The sequence below is a fragment of the Aplysia californica genome, unplaced genomic scaffold, assembly GCF_000002075.1.
Source record: "Aplysia californica isolate F4 #8 unplaced genomic scaffold, AplCal3.0 scaffold00155, whole genome shotgun sequence".
NCBI classification, from domain to species: Eukaryota; Metazoa; Mollusca; class Gastropoda; order Aplysiida; family Aplysiidae; genus Aplysia; species Aplysia californica.
In genome coordinates, this window is record NW_004797425.1 from 34,023 (window position 1) to 55,909 (window position 21,887).

A 21,887-nucleotide genomic window follows, 5' to 3' on the forward strand; every position below is an offset into this window, starting at 1 on the left:
CGTTAGACTCGGAGGTCCCACCTCTTATATAACCTATTGGTATTGATTGTGGTGTGAAAAACTGAACCATTTTCAGAGACTACCTACAGTGTTCACTAAATGTGTTGGGCTGAAAACCTTTATTGTGGTTCCAGTGGTAGGACTGAACTGAGGTAACTAACTTAAACTCATGGGAGCTGCACCGGGTGATAGGTCATAGTAGGACATACGAGAAATAGGGACAGTTAGGGCTGAATCTGAGAAAAGGTCTATTCTATGAAAAGTGAAACTGCAGTGACACACTTAATGTGGAGATAATGACCTGCCTAAAAAGTAAAGGATAAGCAGTGATTGAGCCATTCTGTATTTATTTATTTTTATTAGAGGAAACAGTCGCTACCATTTTTTCTTCAACACATCCCAAAAAAGAATGTGCAGTGCTTGCGTTTCACTCAGCCAAAAGTCAGTGAAAATGCTGTACCAGGTTTTAACCCTTGCTTTGCTTCTCTTAGGATTTCCTTAACGGTATGCTTGGCTTTGATAGAAATATGCTTGAGATTAAACTATCACTCTAAGTGTCTAGTTGGAAAGTGTGTCGGAGCCAGTGTCGGCAGTCAGAATTTACTCTTACCTCCATTTAGTGGGGGGAAAAAAAGTAAACATTGGAAAGTTACTCTGTGCACAGGAAGTTGCACAAATGATCAGCCATTGTTGGTGTAGAATGTGAACAGGAAAGGAGAAAGGATTAAATCTATGGGTTTTTCTTTCCAAAATTGAACAGTTTACGGGAAGCGGAAATGTCTTCTCTACTTTCTACCTTAGACCCGTAGTCAAACCACATTATACCACCTACCTAAGGACAAGCATGAAGTTGGCGGTATAACAGGATTGCACTGATTGTCATCTCACCTTCTCTCTCTCTCTCTCTCTTCTGGCGCTGTGGCTTCATAAACGGTCAGCTATGCCGACAGCACGCAGGAATTCAACACTCGCCCGGGGGGTCCTTAAAAAGTGCTGAAAGTGGGTTACTGAAATGTCCCAGCAGACGGGTGTCGTCTCACCTTGTGGTTGGCCAGTCATGCCTCACCTAAATCTGTTTTGCTTGATTAACGAGGTTTGACTATATATCCTTTCTGGGACCAGAAGTGTTCTGCATGAAATCTGAGACCATGTCCTTGAGGAAAAGATGTCCGTTACTGCCCTCATCTTCTCTCATGCCGATGGTAGTTTGTCCTGAGCTTGTGCTTTCCCTCACCGGGTGGTTGGAGGGTGCCACTTGTAGGTCCTAGTTCTTTACTATTCCTCTGTATCTTCTGTTTTTGCCTGTTGTACTTTTTTCCTTCACTATATGATTGATATTGTGTCCTAGTTTTTCCACCCCTTGATATATTATTTAAGCACTAGAGATGAGAACCCACTTCCCTCTGTATGGACATCTTTTGAGTCTCTTTCCGAGGGATGTTTAACGTGTGAAACTTCTCCTCCTGGCCTCTGAAATTTTTGGTCCTTACTTTAGAAGATTAGGTACTTAATCCTGCCTACCCTACGATCAGGATGTGGAAAACATGAGAGAAAAACTGACGCTGCCAGGTATCGAACTCTGGACCCCTGGGTTGACAGACAGAAACCATGCTTGTTGAGGTATTGAGCCTCCCCCAGTAAATGTTTTAGTTGGTCGATATAATTGTAGAGATTTGATGTACAGGTATATACACATGTAGTTTCTTGCTCCATGTCGTCAAGAAATCCCTTTTCCTTCTTTATTTGCTTTTTGTCTTTTGTTAAAACAAAAGACAAAATAAAAGGTGGACAAAGGGAAAGTGTGTACCTCTACCATTTGAACCGACATCTGTGGTGTAGTGGTTATTTTAAGCATTACGTAGTTGCACGCAGAAGACCACGAGTTTGATTGCAGTGTGGGGAGAATTTTCTTCAAGATCTTGGTCTCTCTGCTTGGGCGCTGAATCTTTCTCAGGCTGGGATAGCCCTGACAGGAAAGATGAAAGTAGCCTGCCTCTTAAATGATCTAAGTGTGGATGGCGTAAACGTGTACAATTATATTTTTTTCAGCATTGTTAATATTGAATCGAAGTAATTGAAATACTGACTTACAGAAGTTGTGTTGTGCAGTGTCATAGCTGAAACTGTCTTGGTGACCAGCGTCTAGTGTAGCAATTAAGCGCTTTGCTGTCACACGCAGGTGACCCAGGTTCAGTTCCTAATTGGAGAGAAAATTTTATAGAGTATCTCGCTCTTTCTGCCTGGATGCTGTGTCCCTCTCAGCCCGCGTTGGCCCTGATAGGCAGGGTCGGAAGCCTGCCTCATAAATGATCTAATTGCGTCATTGGAGGCATAAAAAGACCTATATTTGAAAAAGAACAATTATTAATTTTTTTCAGTCTTTGCTCGCGCGTATCCATTTACTAGTTATAGCGTGGTTTTGTGCTCTTGTCAGTCAAACTGGCATCTGTAATACAATAGTAAAGCTCTTTGCTGTTGCATGCAGAAGATGTGAGTTTGATTCCGTCATGAAATTTTTGTTAAATGATCAAAACTGTGTTGATAGAGCGTAAAACATTTGCTGTCAATCTTCTCAGCCACAAGGGGTTCTTTTCCCTTTTTATTATTTTTTTTTCTCTTTTGTTTCTTGACAAAACAAAAGATAAAAAGGATGATAGAAAAAGGGATTTAACCCTGTGTCTGCAGTAATTCAGCTTGACGTGAGAAGGCACAAGCAGTACACCTGCTAGCTCATGACTCTGGAATTCTCAGATCCTTTGCTCTGGAGTGTTGTTTTGCTCCTTCTTTCTTATCAAACATCTATCTCCCTTATCTCTCCTCTTTCTTTTCTTTGTATGTTACTCTCTAGTTGTTGTGACGCCTCTAATCCTCGGCACCTACTTGACTAATATGTGTTGCAACTGCATTAAGACTCTTACTAAAACCTAAAACAAAAACCCTTCATTTCTGCTCTTTCAATCAACTTTGTTGTTATCCTTAACATGTACAGTGTGTTAGTGTTGGATCGCAATTATGTGAAGATAAAGAAAATATGTTGAGAGTCCTTTGAGTCTTCAGATTTGCATAAGTACAAAATTATTATTAATCACTTAAAACTTTGGTGTGAAATTTTATGCTCTCTGATTTTCTTTGGAATCGCACAGACCATTCAGTCCCATGAAATGTTTCACACACACACACGTGCATGCTTGCGTGCGCACACACACATACACACACACACACACACACATTCACACACACACACACACACATTCACACACACACGATATATAAACTGGTGAAACACAAATGATAAAGAAATTATATGTTGCTGTAAATCAGAAGTGGTTGAACGAAACATGATTTGAGACTAAAAATGAAAAGTGTATACACCTGTAATTCACCATCTTCTGTTTTGCTTTCTTCCAGCAGCTGCACCCGTAAAGACTAAAAAGGGGACTGTGCCAGCAGGAAATGACTATGGAGGAAAATCTGCTGTTCTCAGCGAGTTACAGTCTATCAATGATCCTATTTTAGGTGAGTAGTGACATGTAGATGGGTATAGAGAATATTTGTTTTCGGTCATGGTGTTAAGAAACAAAACACCCAAAAGAATGTAAGGACCTTTATACTCATGGGATTCACAAATGTGCCAGCAAAAATGTGTTGATGTTTGTGATCCTTTTATAATCCTTTGTCATAAAATACCAAAATTTTGTCAAGGATTATTTGCATGGCATTGTGATGAAATCTGGCTCTTGTCAAAATAATAAAATTGAAGAAAGCAACTTTTTTCTGCCCATATGTCAATTTATATCAAATTTTTTGTTTTTGATTCAACACCTTTTATGATGTTACTTCTCTTCGAAATTTGTTTACTTGTGATTGGACAAAATGTTGTGGTGCATGATATTTGAAGCATCTTATGACAATTTGCGCGATTTACAGGATTGCTTGATGAAAGGGAGGAACAAAATTGAAAAAAAGTAAAAAGGGGATACTGGTTTTATTTGCAAGACTGGAAGAGATGAAGGGAGTAGATTTTAGTACAGAAAAGAACAAAGGGGGCAAACCTTAAATTTTCCAAATTCATGTGCAGTAAAACTGTATGTTCAGATCAGTTTGATTTTTTTTTCTCCTTTATTTGATTCTGAACCCTATGATAAAAGTTTTTTTAAAAATCAGAACTGTTTAGATCTTTCAAGCTGTTGTGTTAAGAGAAACAAACTAAAACCTGCATGCGCTATCCAGCACTACTCTGTGTTTTTACTGTTCCCAAAAAGATTCTCCAAAGAAAAGTTTATGTGCGGTTGGCAGGTGCTCTTGTGTGGGTTGCAACCTATTTCCTCTCAAACATTTATTGTCCTTATTTGTCTTCCTTCTTTTTTGTGTCTGTTTCTCTCTTGTAACACCTCTAATCTTCAACACTTATATGACCTTATTGTGTTGCAAGTGTCGTAAAACTCTTACTATAACTGAACTAAAAGAAAAGTTGTGTTATAAATCAATAATAAATAGTTAACGTTTCTGCTCTGTTTGTGTGTCTTAGGCTTGTCGTTCATCACAGAATATCACAGCGCAACCCGAGTTGAGTGTGTGTGCAGTTTATGTGTTGTCAAGTTTGACATCAACCTTTGCATCTCTCATGTGACAGGCAAAAAGCACAGACTGCATTATATGGTATGTATGTGGGGTTTTTTCGGTTTCTAAAAGAGGAAAATATGAGCTTATGTGCTCAAAATAACCTGTAGCTCTTGTCTAAATGTAGCAATATATTTTAACACCTTCATGACCTGCCCCACACCAGCTGATCCTATCAACAGGACCGGTGCTGCCGCCCACATCCCTTGTAAATACTGATTTCAAAGACACTTTTTCACTTCTAATTAATTCAAACTGGCTACAGCTTCGGTGAATTCGAAAGGAAATGAATTCTTCTGTGTTGAACAAGCAGTCAGAAAACGGATAATTTTGAATAAATCCGGACTGGCTTGAATGAGTGGTACTGCCATCGCATAAATATACGTTGGTGGTCCGATTCGGCCAGGCGCAGTTCATGCATAATTACGTCAGTGGTGGCGAGGGTGTTAATGCTTTCTGTTCATAATTTATCAAAATATTTTTACGGATATATTAACCCCAGGCCTGTAAATTTCTCTGATGTCTTTCCTTAAACAGTTAACTTCCTTTCCCTGAATATTTATTTCTCTTTTAAACATTTTCCACGTGAAGTGCTTGTCCTTTTCGCTATTTTATTTTGTTTCATTCAGTGAAGTTATTTGGTGGTTTTATGAAATATTATGCCAGATTTTCTCTCTTTGTGCTGTTGTCTTGGTTTGACTTCTCTAGGAAAGTTAGACAACATATATCCAGTAGGTATCACTTCTTTTCTGTCCCATTGAAGTTACTGTCTGTCATCTTTATTGTTTCCTGTCACTGTTGGGCTACCACTTCAATCATATGCCTGCAGGTGGTTGGAGCGTGCCAGCAGTAAGTCCTGTCATAATGATGTACTGTGATATATATGCATGTGTATGCCAGACTGTGAGACTGAAGAAATAGCGAGTGAGAATGAGAGAGAGAAAAAGAGAGAGATAGAGAGAGAAAAGAGAGAGAAAAGAGAGAGATAGCGAGAGAGGGAGAGAGAAAGAGAGAGATAGAGGGAGAGGGAGAGAGAGACAGACAGACAGACAGAGAGAGACAGACAGACAGAGAGAGAGAGATAGAGTGGAAATGTTTTTCTATCTGTATAGAATTAATGTTTTAATGAATGTTTCTAGTTACTCACGTTTCAACTGTATTTTGACTGTTCGTGAATTTATATATATTGCATTGTATATTTTTAGTGAACACATTTTCAACCTCACTGCGAGACTGTTTTTCTGGTATAAAATTTTACACATATGCATTTATATTATATGTATAATACTTTGTTTTACGTACACATTTGTGTCGATTAATTTTTAAGATGTGATGTCTTTTTCATTGTAATGCGCATTGAGCATCTTTTAGGAAATGGAAATGCGCAGTATAAATGCTATTTATTATTATTATTATTATTACTTCTTTTCTTTCTTGTGTCAGCTGTTTCTGTCTATCTGTCTTGCTTTTTCCCTGTACTAAATGACTTTTATTGTGTCAATGTACTTCTGTTTACTCTTCCTAAACTCAAATGATATGCGTGTCTCTGTCTTAACCAAGAATATTTTGCAAATAAAAATAATAATCCTGTTTTTTTCTTTCAGAAAGAGGCGCATCCAGTTCATTACGAGCATTTGAAACATTTCGGAGGCAAAAAGTCTCAGTTAGGGGCTTTCTTAGATGAAATCTGCCCTGATGTAGAAAAGTCTCATGGTAGGGGAACTCCAAAAGTCAAGGTATGTATTGGTAGTTGGTTGATTGCCTTTGATCACGAGGAACCCTTGATGATATGGCCCTGTCATAATTGTCTTATAAAGTCGAAGCACTGTCTTTAGGGAATGGGCCTAATTTGTAGTGGGATTTATTCTCAGAGAGCAAACTTATCTGGTATGGAATTAAGTTACTATTCTCAAATGTGAAAGTTATGTTGCCAAAGTTTTTTATAATTTGTATGAAATGTTGATTATGGAAAAATGCAGGTGCCCCATCATGAACCAACAAAATGTACCACCAAAGTTCCCGTTTTCACCCCTACCCAACCTTATGCTTTGCTAGGTATTGTTTTTATTTCTTTTGAATTTTAAAAAATATATATTTTTAGCGAAAGGAAAGTAAAGTTTAAAAAAAAAAAAAATTACCCAAAACATAACTGATGAGATACATGTAAAAGATATGTGGTTAAGTGGGATAATCTGCTGTGGACTATATCCGAGGTAAGGCAGGAGTAGCCTTAGGTATGGTGAATGCCTTTCCTGTCAAGGTACCTGGTTTGATTCTTTGTATCTTTTCACCTGAAGATTCCTTGGGTTCTTTTCCAACCAGTTTTCATAACCTTTATCCTGAAGGTCCCATATTATGACCTTTGGACTTGTAAGAGATGCCTTGGTAAATAAACCCTTACAGCGCTGGGCTGTTTTTAGCCTTCAGTCTTGTCCCTGGCCAAGTGGAAAATGACAGGTTGCTTCTTGAAAGGCAAGGGACATTACTTTTTTTGTAGGTAAATAGGCCTCCTGCATAAACATCACTTGTGCTGTGGATGAAATGGAAGAAAGAACCTCAAAGGTCTGACATTTAACAGAACTGCTTGAGTGATTACATTATAGTTGAAATTGTCCAAGACGGCCACCCATTGTTGAGGAGAAAAGTGGTCGTCTTAGACAGGTGGATGTCTAGGACAGTGTCATTTGTACAGGTGAACGTCTTGGACAGGTGATAGTTAGAGTAGGTTTGATTGTAACTGTTTTAAAATTAGCTCTTGGTGGGTACAAAAATTTTAATGTGAAATAATTCTAGAATATGTTTTTTGCAGATCTATGAAAAGGAAAGTCTGGCAGCAACTCCACAGATTTTTAATGAGGAGGAGAAAAGGCTCAACTTGAATCTAATTAACAGGAAGCAGCCAGGCAAAATGAGCTTTGATAATTGGGTAACTGAAGGTTAGTGGCTCTTCTGAAGAGTGAAATGTGTTTTTGACAGTCTCTGTGATAAAGTAAGTGTAGTCTTAATTAGTTGTCAGCTGGAAAGATTGTTTATAAGGAACTGGATCTCAAGAACCCATAACAGTTTCTTGCTGAGCTCATTTGTATTTGCTTTATCATGTGACTGGGGGGGGGGGGGGGGGTTGGATATGTGCTCAATTGTGATGCTTGCCTATACTTTTGCAGTTGTTAAAGGGTGTTGACTTGCAAAAGAAGGAATTTTGGGTTGGCCTTTCTGTTTAGAATTAGCTCATCTTTTCTTTAGTCAATAAAAACAGGTGGTTTGAGGACTCCACTGGTAGGTCCTACTTTTCTTTTCTTTCCCTTGGCTGTCTTTAACTTTCTCATACTTTTTCCATTGCAGTTGTAGTTAATGACTTATCATATTGGAATATTTTCTATTACACAAACACTCAAGCAAGATCAATGAAAGAAGACAATCACAGGAGGGAGGATGTCAGTTTTGGACTGATTTGTCAGTTGAATATTTTGATTTTTCACGTCTGTGGGACTAGAATTAAGGAAAGCGAAGTGGCAGTAAATTGAGCTTTTACTAGTGACCCATATGTTGACTCATATTGAGACAAGCATCAATGATGTTCCAATGTTTGCAGAAAATTCAGATCCCATGGGACGATATGTTTACCTTCCTTCTGATGACCTAGATTCAGATCCCTTGAAGAGAGTTTTCAAACCACCTTCTGATCCAGTGAAACGATACCTTGCCCTTTCTTCCACTGACCATGACTTAGATGCTTTACAAAGGTTTCTTTTTTCACCTTCTAATGACCTTGATTCAGATCCTCTTCTCGTCTGGGTTACTTTTATCTTGGCTTGTCCTTAGTTAGATATTACTGTCATTGAGCTTTTTCTTCAGACTCCACTGACTGGGTGGTTGATGGGTGCTGTGGTGTGGTTTGCTCCTTCTTTCTTATCAAACATCTATCGCCTTTATCTCTCTTCATTTTTATATGTTTTTTACTCCTTGTAACACCTCTAATCTTCAGCACTTATATGACCTAATTGCGTTGAAAGTGCTGTAAACCTCATTTTAAAACATAAAACAAAGAGACCACTGTAATGTGTAACTCAACTCAATTCCTGCAATATTTTGTATTTGGTTGTGTTCAGTCTTGCTCCTTAAGGTGCAGGTGCAGATGCAGGTTTGACCTCAGACATTTTAACAAATATATTTCTTTTTTCTTTATCAGCATTCTGTCCACTATGGGTTTTGTTTGGCAGTTCTGTCTTATTGGAAACAAGAATTTCTGAGTTACTTTTATCTATGAAATGTCTGAACACATCCGTGGGGCTTGGAACGTTACTTAATACTTGTCTGGCACAGCATTGATGTTTTAAATTATTGTTTTCTTTCCAAAGTAAATGCTTCTACAGTCTAGCGTGCACAGCAAATGCGCACGTAATGAAAGGTGCTAAAAGCGAACAGATGTTTAGGTCCTGATTTTCATCTTATGTATATCCTCTTTGCAATTAAAACGCATACATAGTAAAATTTGTACATAGCAAGACTATTCCCTTGCCACGCCAATTTCACCATGTGTGTGCTAGACTGTATGTTAAATTTTATGAAAGGAACAATTTTTTTCCCTGTCTGAAAAAGGTTGTTGCCAAATAGGCCTACTGAGAAAAGAAATTTGGAACGCGAAATGATTTACTTCTACTCCTAAAATGACTTCTTTTTTTTTTTCTTCTTTCGTTCAGAACTGGACAGGGCTCAAGCACCTCAAGGCTCCAAAGAGTAAGCAGTAACTTTATTTCCATATTACTGATAGTGCTTTATCACTGTTCATTAAAGGTTTTTGTTCTATTCCTCACCATGTCTGACATAGACATACAAGTTGTGCAAAAGATGCAATTGAATATATTTGTCTTTTTTATGAAATGCTTAGGTCACAACTTTGTGTGACCAGTCACTTTCTTATTCGGGTTTTATTCTCAATTCTATATAAACTTTTACTAAGGTAACATGGTTATCAAATAAAAATTCTAGTTCCAAATTTTTTTTTTTAATCTAAGAAGGAGTCTGGGCAAAAAAAATGTATAACTCATTCATTTAATTAAATGTGCTTGTACAGAAGTTTTAGAAGCCTGGCCTACGTCCACATCACTATGGGTTGTGAAAGACTGGAATGTGCTGCTGTCATTAACGACGATGACATACGACAGTTAATTTAGGAGCACTCTAAGCCAGAGGACCCAGTGCTCTACACAGATGGATCGGTCAGGAGGGGTGAGAGGAGTGGCTGGGGTTTTGTGGTGTATAGCGGGGACAAACAGGTTCAATACATGTCAGGGGCCGTAGAAAGAACAATTTCAAGTATAAAAGTGGAGATTGAAGTGTAACGAGCGCTAGTGCTGAGAGGAACTGAGCACTTATGGACCTGTCCGGTGTGCAATGACGTTATTGCCCAAGACAAGCAACAAGTAGTTCTACAAGATAACACTTTCTTTGTCCAATTGTCTGTAGGCTTTTGCAGCAGGCAATATATTTTTCTTTTTCAAATTTTGTTGTTTGCAGTTTCTTTTTTTAAAAATTTCTTGTGGTAAGTTATTCGAAATCGGAAATCTGTGAATGTTATTTTATATGCAGACACGATTAAATGTACTAAAAGGGTTGTTTTTGTTAGGGGGTGAAAAAGTGCTGGTCGTGTGCTTTTGAGGTTCAATTCTTGACAAGCTCCGAATTTGTCCCAATTCACTAGAAATATGAGCATTGCCACTCGTTTTCTCGTACTTACTTTGTCTTACGTTTTCGTCTGTGTGCTGACCTGTTTCTCTTTATCTGGGAAAAAAAGTTTCTGCCAATTTTTACCTTTGTGTTATATGTGAGGCTTCATGGTGAAATCAGGTACTTATCAAAATAATGAAATCGGAGAAACTGGTATTTTTCCTCTTTTGGCAGTTTTGATCACATTTTTTTTTGTTGGTCTCAATAACTATTACGTCCTTATAAAAACACATTAGCATGTGAATTTTATTGAAAAACATTGATTAATGGCACAAAATATGTAAATTTTCAGATTTCAAGGACTCTCAACAAACTTTAGAAGATACCAAACTTCGGCAGCCATTTTCTCACTACTTTTACCTCTCTGAAACCAGGCTACCCCACCTCCTTCAATCGCAAATATCTCAATGTCTGTTCAGGATAGATGTTTTAAAAAAAATAGAAATCAAAGCAAATGAATAAGCTTTCAGATGAAAGAAAAAACTCCACATGTCAAAAAATTGACGAGAGCCTGATTCCCTGCATTTTGAAACATATTCTTCTCTGTCTTTAATTATAGGGCAAAGAATCCTGACAATGAGGGAAAAAGTGATCCAATTCAAACTGAGCAAGATAGCAATATTGGTAAGTTTTGAGGAAATAGATTTACCCCTCGAAGTCTTACTGTTCTGGTTTATTGTTCTTTGAATTCAGTACTGATATTAAATGTATGTAGTCATTTCAACCAGATATTGTCATTTCTGTTTTGAAGATGCTGAAGGGAACAAATAAGTTGTTTTGATTTTTACAAATTAAAAAAATATTTTTGTTTTGTTTCTCCTCTTTTCCTACAATTATAACAGTTGCTGATTTTGTTCTCTCTCTCTTTGGGGGTTTGGGGGTTGCAATTTGGATTTTACAGAATTTATTCTGTATGTTTTTAAAGCTTCCACATGTGTTATGGTCGTTTGAAATTGTTCAGAAGTGCATATTGGTTCTTTCATTGTGTTGTAGCTGTATACAGTATAACACCGATAGGTCGAACACAGAACATTCGAAATCATGCATCCATCAAACTGCCTGTGGTTCCATTTTTTTTTTCTTCTTTATCTCTGTAAGATATCACTCGAACTACGGAGGCCCAACCCGGTGAATTCGAGCTATCTGTGTTATACTGTATATAATATGAGTGACAAAGGTGCTCTTTGCAATTTTATTTCAGGGATCCACCAAAGTTTTTTCTAAGTGGACAGAATAACTGAAAGACTACTTGGTATCTGTTTTGTTCAATACAATACACCTGTGTATTAGATATAAGTAAGGTCACATCAAAGCTGAGCAAGACTGATACATTAGCTAGAAATTATGAAGTCTATTAAAACATGTTTTATATGCACTGTAGAGTTATAAAATAAGATTATTTTGGTGACCAAGTCCTGAGGATACTACAAACACCTCTTCCAATTTTTTTTTTTTTCCCCCTGTGTGGCATGGTGGTATCATGGCGGGGAAGACAAACTGACCTCGCATGCCAGACGTGACCTGTAGTTAGCAGTTTGGTGACCTCTGCATAATTAGAGGGTTAGTTTTCTTATTAATCATTGATTTGAGAAGTGGCTAAGTAACACTCAGGGAGTCTCGTATAATGATGAAGTTTTTAAAAAAATCTTTTTCGACACACAGGTCATGCTGATGAGCATTCTGCGGCGGCTCAGGATCATGGAAAGGATTCGGGTGTGCCTTCAGAGACGAAAGACAAAGATTGGGAGGCAGGTCAGAGGAGTGGACCTCGCCCGTCTAGCCGGGATTTCCAGTATCGTGGAAGGGGTACAGGCGTGCCAGCAACGGATCATGATGGCCCCAGGCCTCGTGGTAGACCAGGCCCAGCGATGGATTATGATGGTCCTCCTGATTTTCATTACGATGAACGGCGCTCTTTTGAACCTCCTCCCAGGATGGAACCTCATCCCAGATGGGAACCTCACCGTGGGCGAGAACTTCATCCCAGGATGGAAGGCTTTCCTCCTCCTCCTCCTCCTCTTCCTCCTCCTCCTCCTCTTCCTCCTCATGACCCTTATTATGATAGAAGACCTCCTTATAGACCACCAAATGCAATTGACTATGACCCTGTTGGTATTTATCCTCCTCGAAGTGACCTGTACATTGATCCATACAAAGACCCATACAGAGACCCATATCGTGACCCATACCGTGACCCGTACTACCGAGATCCGTATCATCGTCCTCCACCACCACTTCCAGAAAATTCAGATCCCATGGGGCGATATGTTAAACTTCCTTCTGATGACCTAGATCCAGATCCTTTGAAGAGAGTTTTGAAACCACCTGCTGATCCAGTGAAACGGTACCTCGTCCCCCCTTCCAATGACCTTGACCCAGATCCTTTAAAAAGGTTTCTTGTTCCACCTTCTAATGACCTTGATCCAGATCCTCTTAAAAGGTTTTCAAAAGCCACCCCTGGCCACCTTAAGCAAGCTCCTGAGAGGCATGTTGTACCTCCTTCCAGATACCCTGAAAAAGAGCCTCTAAGAGGTCCCCCAGCAGACAGAAGAAGCAGAAATGTGAATGAGGAGACCCGTGTGTTTGACTACAGGCACGCCACCTCCTCAGACAAAGCCAAGTCGTCAGTGCAGCGAACAGCTGATAAATGGGAAGAAGACATTCAAAATATTTTGCGCCAGAGTAAAAAAAAAAAGAGTGGAGACTGCTTGTCAATCCTGAAGAACGCGTACTCCTCTCCCGAGAGCTCTCCGTCTCCTCCGCGAATCATCAAGACATCATCTCTGAAGGAGAAAGCCACTGAAAACAGAAACCTTCCTTTCTCAAAGTCATATTTAGAAACTTTGAAAGCAAAAGAGAAGTCCACTTCAAAGCCCGATGAGAGAAGAAACAGAGACTCTCCTTCATCAAGGAGACGGGAGACTGGTAAAACTGACAGGTCCAAGGATCGGGATGCTGCGGAGTATAAAAGATATCGTGACTCCTGGAGCCCAAGCTCAAGAAAAAAGAGAAGATACTCATCGAGGAGCCCAAGCCCAAGAGGGAAGGAAGCGATGTCGTCAAGAGGCTCTAGTCCACCCAGACGTCAGAGAAACAGCCCTGTACGTCATAAAGAGTCTGGTAGGCCTCGGTCTAGAAGTCCGAGGTCATCCAAAGGGAAGTCTCCAAGTCGGTCAGAGCGAAGAAAACTTCCTTTTGATTCGCAAAGAACTGAAGTTTTGCACAGTCGCCTTCAAGGGCCAGATCGCCTCTCTAGCCCGTCTCAGTCAAAGTCACGGAAACTGAAGGATAATGAAGGGATTCATCAGCAGAAGATAGCAAGTCCAGAATCTCAAAACTTGCACTCGAGACATAGATTGCCTCCTCAAGACTCACCTCCAGGACGTGAAGAGCAAGCTGGCCCATCCACTTCTCATGAAAGAAAGTCAAAAAGTGGTGATGGCAATGCCCAAGGCAAGGGAAACTCAGCTGATGAAAGAATGTTGGCAGGTCTAGAGGTAAATTAAGTTCTGTTGATGTATCAGAATGATACATTGGTCCTTTGTTTGTTTTTTTCATATGGAATTGTCTCTTTACATACTTCTGAAGGAGGGTTATTTAGTCAGATGGTATAAAAGGAGAGAGAGTGGGTGATGAGCCGAATCGAAATTCTTTATATTTATATACATACACATATATATATATATATACACACATGCACATACACACACTTTCTTTCTCTCCCTCTTTCTCTCTATCTCTTTCTCTCTCAGTGGGTGGTTGGTGGGTGCTCTGGTGTGGTTTGCTCCTTCTTTCCTATCAAATATCGTCCTTATCTCCCCTCCTTCTATTTTGTGTTTGTTATTCCCTTGTAACGCCTCTAATCTTCAGCACTTATCTGACCTTATTGTGTTGCATGTGCAGTAAAACTCTTACTTAAACTTTTTTTTTTTATGTCTCTCTCTCCCTCCCTCCCTCCCTCTCTAACTTCCTCCCTCCCTGCCTCTCTCTCTCTCTCTCTCTCTCTCTCTCTCTCTCTCTCTCTCTCTCTCTCTCTCTCTCTCTCTCTCTCTCTCTCTCTCTTTCACTCCCCCCCCCCCACCCCTTGGCACTCATATGACCATATGCAGTTGCGAGCCTCTACTAAAACTAAATCTCTCTCCTTCCCTCCCTCCTACACGCACTCACACACAACTACATTCATACATACATACACACACACACACACACACACACACACATACACACACACAGATGAATACATCTTAAGACTTCTGATGCAAATTTTTCTACAAATTTACATTTGTGCATGCTAAATTTTTTTTTTTTTAATTTCAGGATGAGGATGAAGATGCACAAGCTGAGGCTATTGCCATGAAGTTGCTAGAAATGGTGAGTCTGTCCTCAGAAACAGTTTGTGGCTTTAAGTACCTGATATTGTCGGACTGCAATAATTATCAACTGTCAGTCTTGCCTCACTTGTCATGAGTACAATGAATGTCGTGTTCACTGACATCAGATTCAGCAAGATTTCAGTGGACTCCCAAACTGGATTGAAACCCCCAGGTGATTTTTTAAATCCATTTATTTCAAGAAAATGCCTTGCATCTTCACTGGACCCTTCTACGAGCTACCTCCAACCTTACTAAATAGCTTGCACTTTGGGCAGCCCTATCTGATGCATCCTCAGACGTTTTTTTCCCAAAAAAAAACCCTAACAACAGTGGTAATCATGGCTGACACCTGATTAATGACCAACACGTGTGTAGTGACTGAACTAACCTTTGTCTTTGTGAAAAATAAGATGATCATGTGTAAGGATCACCGAGCTGCTTTATATTTTTCGCTGTACTCAGAGTGGAAGGGATAATAGTGATAGATTAACCCTTAAAACCCTGAATTCTTTTTTTTTATACCTCCCTAGAATCTTGAATTAAAATTGAGATACTAGAAAAAATTAGGTTGGTTCATTGTTTTATTTACTGTGTCTTTAATTGTTGTTAGATTTTATTGAACTTTGAAAATGTTATTTATATATAAATGTACAGTCTGAACAAAAAGGGAAAAGGTTAAAATACTGGTTTTTAGGACCAACTCTATGAGTTAAGACTTGTGTATGATCCCTTGACCACTTCAGTCAAAGCATCATTAGACTCAGCCGTAGATCTAGCCTCTGGTAGCTCAAGTGGTGATCCCCTGCCACTTCCACTATCAATCAAAATCATCATCAATGTCATGCGGAACATTGCAATTGTCTTCAACTGTCATATTTATCGATATATATCCGACTGGGAGATCCTTATTGGGGTCTGGTTCAGGATCAAAAATGTCAAAAATTTTGCGGCCTGAAGGGCCTGGCAGCGAAAAGTGACTAATTTTTCTTTAAAACTCACAAAATTTCCTAACTTTCGGTACTGCTCTCATGACATTATCAGTACTTTCTGCTGGCAACAGAGTCATCTGGAGTTGCATCCCCTGTTTCTAGCACTGGGAATTAAACGATAAAGTTGACCACTGGTTGCCAGCGGTATAGGAAAATACAGCGTCAGCGGTTACCAGCGGAATAGGGTTTTAAGGGTTAAAGTCAGTACTTTCGTCTAGCAGCTTACTACATCTATGTTGAGGTATATTTTGTGAAGACTCGATACTGACGTCACTTTTTGTTTCAAAAGAGTAGGAATAGACATTAAAGAGGTGATAGCTTTGAAATTCTTTAAAGGATTAACCTCTTGTTGTCTGCTTTCTAAAACTGACAACTTGCATATATGAAAGGAACTATGGTTCTTCAATATTTCCCCTGTCTCTTTTGTTTTCACAGTCAAGTGCAATAGGAAAAAATTTGGATCCGAATGCAGCTTTGCAGGCACTGATTGCAAATCCAGAAGTAGCAAATGCCCTTCTGTCTGCAAGATTGAAACCAAAACAAGTGCCGGTAAGGTTGTTTGGTGTTTTTTTTTAAACTTCTAATATTCTCATGTTTATTTATTTTTGTTGAATACCTTCATTCTTTGCCATGTCAAAAGGCCGAGGGCTAGAACCTAGATGGCTGCTGGATCAAAAAAGTAAAGTAAGTAAAGTTGAGTACCTTCAAGGGACCAAGTGCCTCAACCATTAATGTCCCATTTTCGTGGCTTCAAAAGGGCAACAAAAACTAAACAGAATGAAATGGTTGTCTGAACTTTAAAAAATAGAGGGAAAGAGATGCTGCTGTGTGAAAATGAGTTGGACATCGGTGTTTGTTCACTTTATACATTCTTGCAGACACAACCAAAATCTTTCAAAGTGAACAGATTTTCAGGTCCAGAATATTCTGCTTATACAGTCGAACCTGCCTTAACTAAGGGTGGAACCAAAGGATGTGTTCAGACGTTTCTGTGTTTAATAGGTCAAACAGTGGTCCTATGAAAGGCAAGCACTGGTGGTAATTGGATACGTAAGACTGGCGCTTTTCACTATCAGACAGGATAGCAGCTGAGAGGTGTGAAGTTTTGACCACTGTTTGCCGATCGGACAAGCGATCCTTGATCCCACTGGCTGGGCCTTTGAACCTCCACCTCCCCCCTAAATTCCCATGTCTAAGACGAAATTTTTGTCCCGCTCCCTTGCGATTCCGTGTTACACAGGTTCGACTGTATATATAATATATATTTTCTGTTCAAACTTGCAGAGCGTGAACAAGTAATACATAGCAAAAAGAATTGTGTCAGTGAAGGTAGATCTAATTAATAAACACGTCCACAAATTCCTTGTATTGAAGTTGCTATAAATAGAGAGAGAGAAAGAGACCGTGTGGGCTTGGTACATGTATGAATGTAGACCAAGATGCAGAGGGCAATGGTGTTAGCTAAGGACGTGCCCATACATCACAGGCCTGCACACTTCAGTTGCATGTGAAGTCGTGTGAAGACACATAGGCCGTGGGTGGTTGGCGAGTGCTCTGGTGTGGTTTGCTCCTTTCTTTTCTATCAAACATCTATCTTGTTTATCTCTGCTCCTTTTTTGTGTTTGTTACTCTCTTGTAACACCTCTAATCTTCGGCTCTTATACTTACATGTGTCACAACATATATTTGCAATTGAAGGAGATGGGGTCGCCTGGTTTGAGAAGTACAATTAGTGTGAAAATGGCCACCAAAGTTTGTTGACTTCCATAAGCTTAAGAGTCCTTGGAAACTGCAAATTTATATTTTTGTGCCTTTAATCAATGTTTTTCCGTAAAATCCACACACAAAGTATTTTTCAATGGACGTACAAGGCGTTGAGCCAAGAAACAAAAATTTTTATTTAAAATTCCAAACTGGCTGAAAAATGCCAATTTCTCAGTTCTCATTATTTTGACGAGAGCCTGATTTCACCACGATGCCTCACATATGACCTTATTGTGTTGCAAATGCAGTAAAACACTTACTAAAAAAAGTTTAGGTTTTTTTTTTAAAGCACATAGGATTTTCCTGTATGGTCTCCGCGTGTGTCATGGCACTTCCTTTTTACACAGTATGTACAGCTTACTGGCATTCCGCAAAGTTAGGTCTCTGTGAAATCATTGTTGAAAGTGGACCGTGGCAGAGCAAAAGAAGTGGAAAGGCTTCTTGGTTGAGGAAAAATGGCTGATCCTAGCTGAGGTAGGAAAAAAAAATAAATGGGGAAAGAACCTTATCTGCAAATCTAAATATTCCAAGCAACTATGAACTGAATTATGCATGTTGAGGAGACTTACAGACTTTCTTATTCATGTAATGTTTTGATCCAGTTTTCCTGCCTGGCTTATTTGTCTTTGTATAGACTGAAATTCTTACGTATTGAAGATTTCTGTGCCCCTGAGAATTTTGCCTATGGGTTACCACACTTCTATTACTTTTAGAATGAAAGATTGACCATGTTTCAGTTCTACTTTGTTTGTATACTCGCACTAGACATTTTCATAAGTAAGCTTCACACAATAGCCCATACTTAGAAAAGTGGTAACCTAATGCTGTGTAAAAATTAGTGGAAGATTTCTTATCGTAGGTCTAGATCTATTCTAGCTGTGAAAATGATTCAGCTCGGCGGCTTTCACTATTCATCTTGGAGAATTCTCTTCTGATGATGATTCAGGTTAATAGAAAAACAACAAGCCCGAAACGGGGGTCTTTTTTTCTTTCATCCGTGCTCAGAGCTGTCAGTTACAAAGTTGGGTTCCGACTCTTGGCCTCTTACTCTCTCAATCCTCTGACCGAGATATATCGGTTAGTCCTATAGTTTTGTTCAGTATACTAGTTATAACTAGTTATGCTCGTTTCGGAAAACGGACTCAAGTTTTATATAAAGTCAATTTATTATTTCTCCGGCCATTTCTGCCTAGAGGAGTGCTGGAATTTTGTTTCTACTGTCATTACACATGGACAAATCGTGGTTTTAAAAAAGGCACTTTCAGCACTTTTGTTCACACTTATCAGCTGAGCATGTCTCGCAATTCAACAGTCTTTATTATACATGACATACAATACATAGATCTAGACACTCACAAGCCTATTTGAATATCAATGTGGGCTTGCTCTTGCTCACTCGGCCATGGAAAAAAAATTATAGGCCCCCAAAAATGTCAAATTTGTACAACACTCCAAAGGAAAACTACCGAAGCTACGTACTTCAAATTTGGTACGTCTAAAGATCCATCTTAGGCTGTACTTTGTCCCAAATCCCACAGCAATTGGAATATATTTTTGGTTACCAGTGGGTCCTCACACAAGTGCCAAAATGACCAGTTTCTGGGTACAATTTTGGGAAAAACTCCCGGGATTCAGTGAGTTAATATGTGTTTCCAATGCTACATCCTCACACAAAATTAAATAACCATGCACACATGCACCCTCACAAGCACAAATGAGAAAAGTTGAGAGTGCCATTCTTCTGATATTCACGGGTCTCAATGTTCTGCTATTTATTTCTGCTACCGCCGTTTCCTCCGCTAAGCTCCGTTAGCTAAGCTCCGTTAGCGTTACTTTTTTACTTTAAATTATCTTCCAAACCCTCAAATTGGTATGAAATAACCTAGCTTTGATAAATTGGTGGTTTTTATTTCAGCATTTTAGGGTTAAGCAGTATAATGATAATGGGTGTCTCGCAAAAATGGTCTTCTGTCGTGATCACGACGAAAGTTCCTCCTTTTTTAACATTCTGAGTTGAGACCAATGGATATTATATTTCTTGATACTTGGACCACTCAGCCCAGTATTTAAAATAAATCGTTTAAACTCATATTTCCATTTGAGACAAATCTGTTAAAATTAACAGTAGAAAAAGTCTTTTTAATGTCCCCCAGTATGAAACAAGAAAAAAAAAAAATGTTTTTAGCTCTTTGAGAGTTGTGTGAAATCATGATACTTTGGGACCACTGGGTCCGATCAGACCAGCTTTGTACCACATGGGGGGTTAAGATCAAATTTCGTAAATTTATTTTTAGGTAACTTTAAGAGTGTCTCAAGCTTTCTTAATATCTTCTGTCCAAAGGAAGCCCAAAGAGCTGGAAGTTCAGGTCCCGCCCCTCCAGGTTCAGCTCGCAGCAAGTCACCCTCTAGCCCCGCGAGACGTCCCAGTCCACCACAAAGGAAGCCAGCTCGTCCACTGAGGGATAGAGTTGTGTTTGGCTTCTCTGAGTCTGCTAGAATGACAAGTCGCCCACTTCCTAATGCTCTCTCTGCCACTTTTGGTGATGATGATGATGATGATGAATAGGATTGAATGTATATCCAAGTTTTTTTGTTGTTTTTTTTTAAATAAAAGTGAAGAGAGTGGTGAAGATGTCTGAATTAAAATGTTTGAGTTTGAGAAGTAAAATTGAAGAGAGATGTAGTGTGTACAAGAAAGCTGTATCTATCTATATTGTATATATATTGTTTGTACATATATTTGCCTACTGATTGAAGTATGTCCACTTTGTTTTCATTTTATGTATGTCATACATGATGTATTTGTTACTGTGGCATCGGGATGGAGTTGCATTTCATGAATTTTGTAGATGACTAGTTACGGTCTGGCACTAGGCCAAGACAAAAAAAAGTGCATCTCTGTTTTTGATTGTTGGCCTTCCATCACTTACAGCACTAGCTGTTGTTGGGCCAGACTTAATCCTACATCATCATAATGGCAGTGAGGAAAAAAAGACATCTAGACATCTTCTCTTTTGATGCTGAATAGATTTCTAAATTTGGAAAATCCAACAAGAGCTAAAAAATCAATATTAGCTATCAGCACGGCATTACTCCAATTTTTAGACTTTGTACTTTGTTCCTATGTAATTTATGATTACTCTACCTCTTATATTCCCTGACAGTGCATTCCTTACCTTCAGTTTGTTGTTTGAGTAAAGAGAAGCACACAATATTGGTCAGTTAGTAGTTAGTGCAAGGAAAAGATAAGACGGACTGACAGAAACAGTTCAGTGTCCTCAGTCTCAACAAACTCAGTCATCTCTGACCGTATAATGCATTTGTGTTATCGCCATTATATAATCATTATTATTATTATTGTCTTACGCCCCTCAGAAGCTTTGGTCACTATGAGTAGTATACAAGAACAGCGAATGACTCTAGAGTTAAAATGCTAGTAAAATGCTCTAGTTATTTCATTTTGACTGTGAACAGTCAGACCTCCTTGCGGTCCCAGCTTCAAATGCCCTTAGATCAAGAAAGAGGTATGCTTAAAGTTTTCCTCGTTTGCATACTGATACTGATAAGCCTCACCATCCTGAGATTATTAAGATATTCTTTTATAAAGCTAAATTTTAAATACAGTGGAATCCACTCAAACCGAACACAGTTAATCCAAAAACAGCAGTAAACAGAATGAAGATGAAACTATTTTTGAATCCCTCAATTTTTTTCCTTCTATATATGAGTATTTATGAGCAACCTTTTTGAAAAGAAAACCCACCTAAACTGAGAAAATCTGGCTCTCCTGCAGATTTCGGTTTAAGGAGATTCCACTGTACATAGTAAAGCAATGAGATTACTGCTTTGTGAGTATGAGATGAGTATAATATAATTATGCTGAGGAGTGTAGTTCGTGACTTGTAACTGAAGAGTGCTTGACTGAAACTGAAAAGCTTTGAAGTTCAGTGTGATTTACACTTGTTGTCATGCCACTGTTATTTATTCAACTAAATATCTATTGTGGTCATTACCATGTTGAAACTCTGTTAATACTTCTGTCAAATAAAGTGTTGAATTCATGTGTAAGAAAGAGGTTAATCGTTTTTGTTTTTATATATATGAATCTGGTTGTTAACATTTGTATCGAGATGCTGGGTTGTAGCAAGAGAATATCAGTGACTGTTACAAAACATTTATTTGGTAGCAAACTATGTGAGTGGGTGGTTGGCGGGTGCTCTGGTGTGGTTTGCTTCTTTTTTCCTATGAAACATCTATCGTCCTTATCTCCCCTTCTTCTTTTTTATGTTTGTTACTCTCTTGTAACACCTCTAATCTTCTGGCGCTCATATGACCTTATGCAGTTGTGAGCGCCGTAAAACCTCTACTAAAACTTTAAAAAACTAAACTATGTGATATGTCACGTGTTTGCTTT

General features: G+C 38.8%; 1 protein-coding gene across 2 annotated transcripts in view; it reads left to right on the plus strand.

Moving 5' to 3' along the window:
- Positions 1 to 21,548, plus strand: part of LOC101849126 — a 45,870-nt gene extending 24,322 nt beyond the window's left edge. The window contains exons 11-20 of one of the 2 annotated variants that reach the window (XM_005097450.3): positions 3,409 to 3,516; positions 4,529 to 4,659; positions 6,225 to 6,356; positions 7,430 to 7,556; positions 9,321 to 9,357; positions 10,907 to 10,971; positions 12,010 to 13,844; positions 14,665 to 14,718; positions 16,145 to 16,258; positions 19,815 to 21,548. In XM_005097450.3, coding sequence (XP_005097507.2) covers positions 3,409 to 3,516; positions 4,529 to 4,659; positions 6,225 to 6,356; positions 7,430 to 7,556; positions 9,321 to 9,357; positions 10,907 to 10,971; positions 12,010 to 13,844; positions 14,665 to 14,718; positions 16,145 to 16,258; positions 19,815 to 20,039 — 2,828 coding nt within the window. In that variant the 3' untranslated portion in view covers positions 20,040 to 21,548. The remainder of the gene's footprint in view (positions 1 to 3,408; positions 3,517 to 4,528; positions 4,660 to 6,224; positions 6,357 to 7,429; positions 7,557 to 9,320; positions 9,358 to 10,906; positions 10,972 to 12,009; positions 13,845 to 14,664; positions 14,719 to 16,144; positions 16,259 to 19,814) is intronic. The other variant, XM_013082010.2, reaches the window with a different exon arrangement.
- The last annotated feature ends 339 nt before the right edge of the window (positions 21,549 to 21,887 follow it).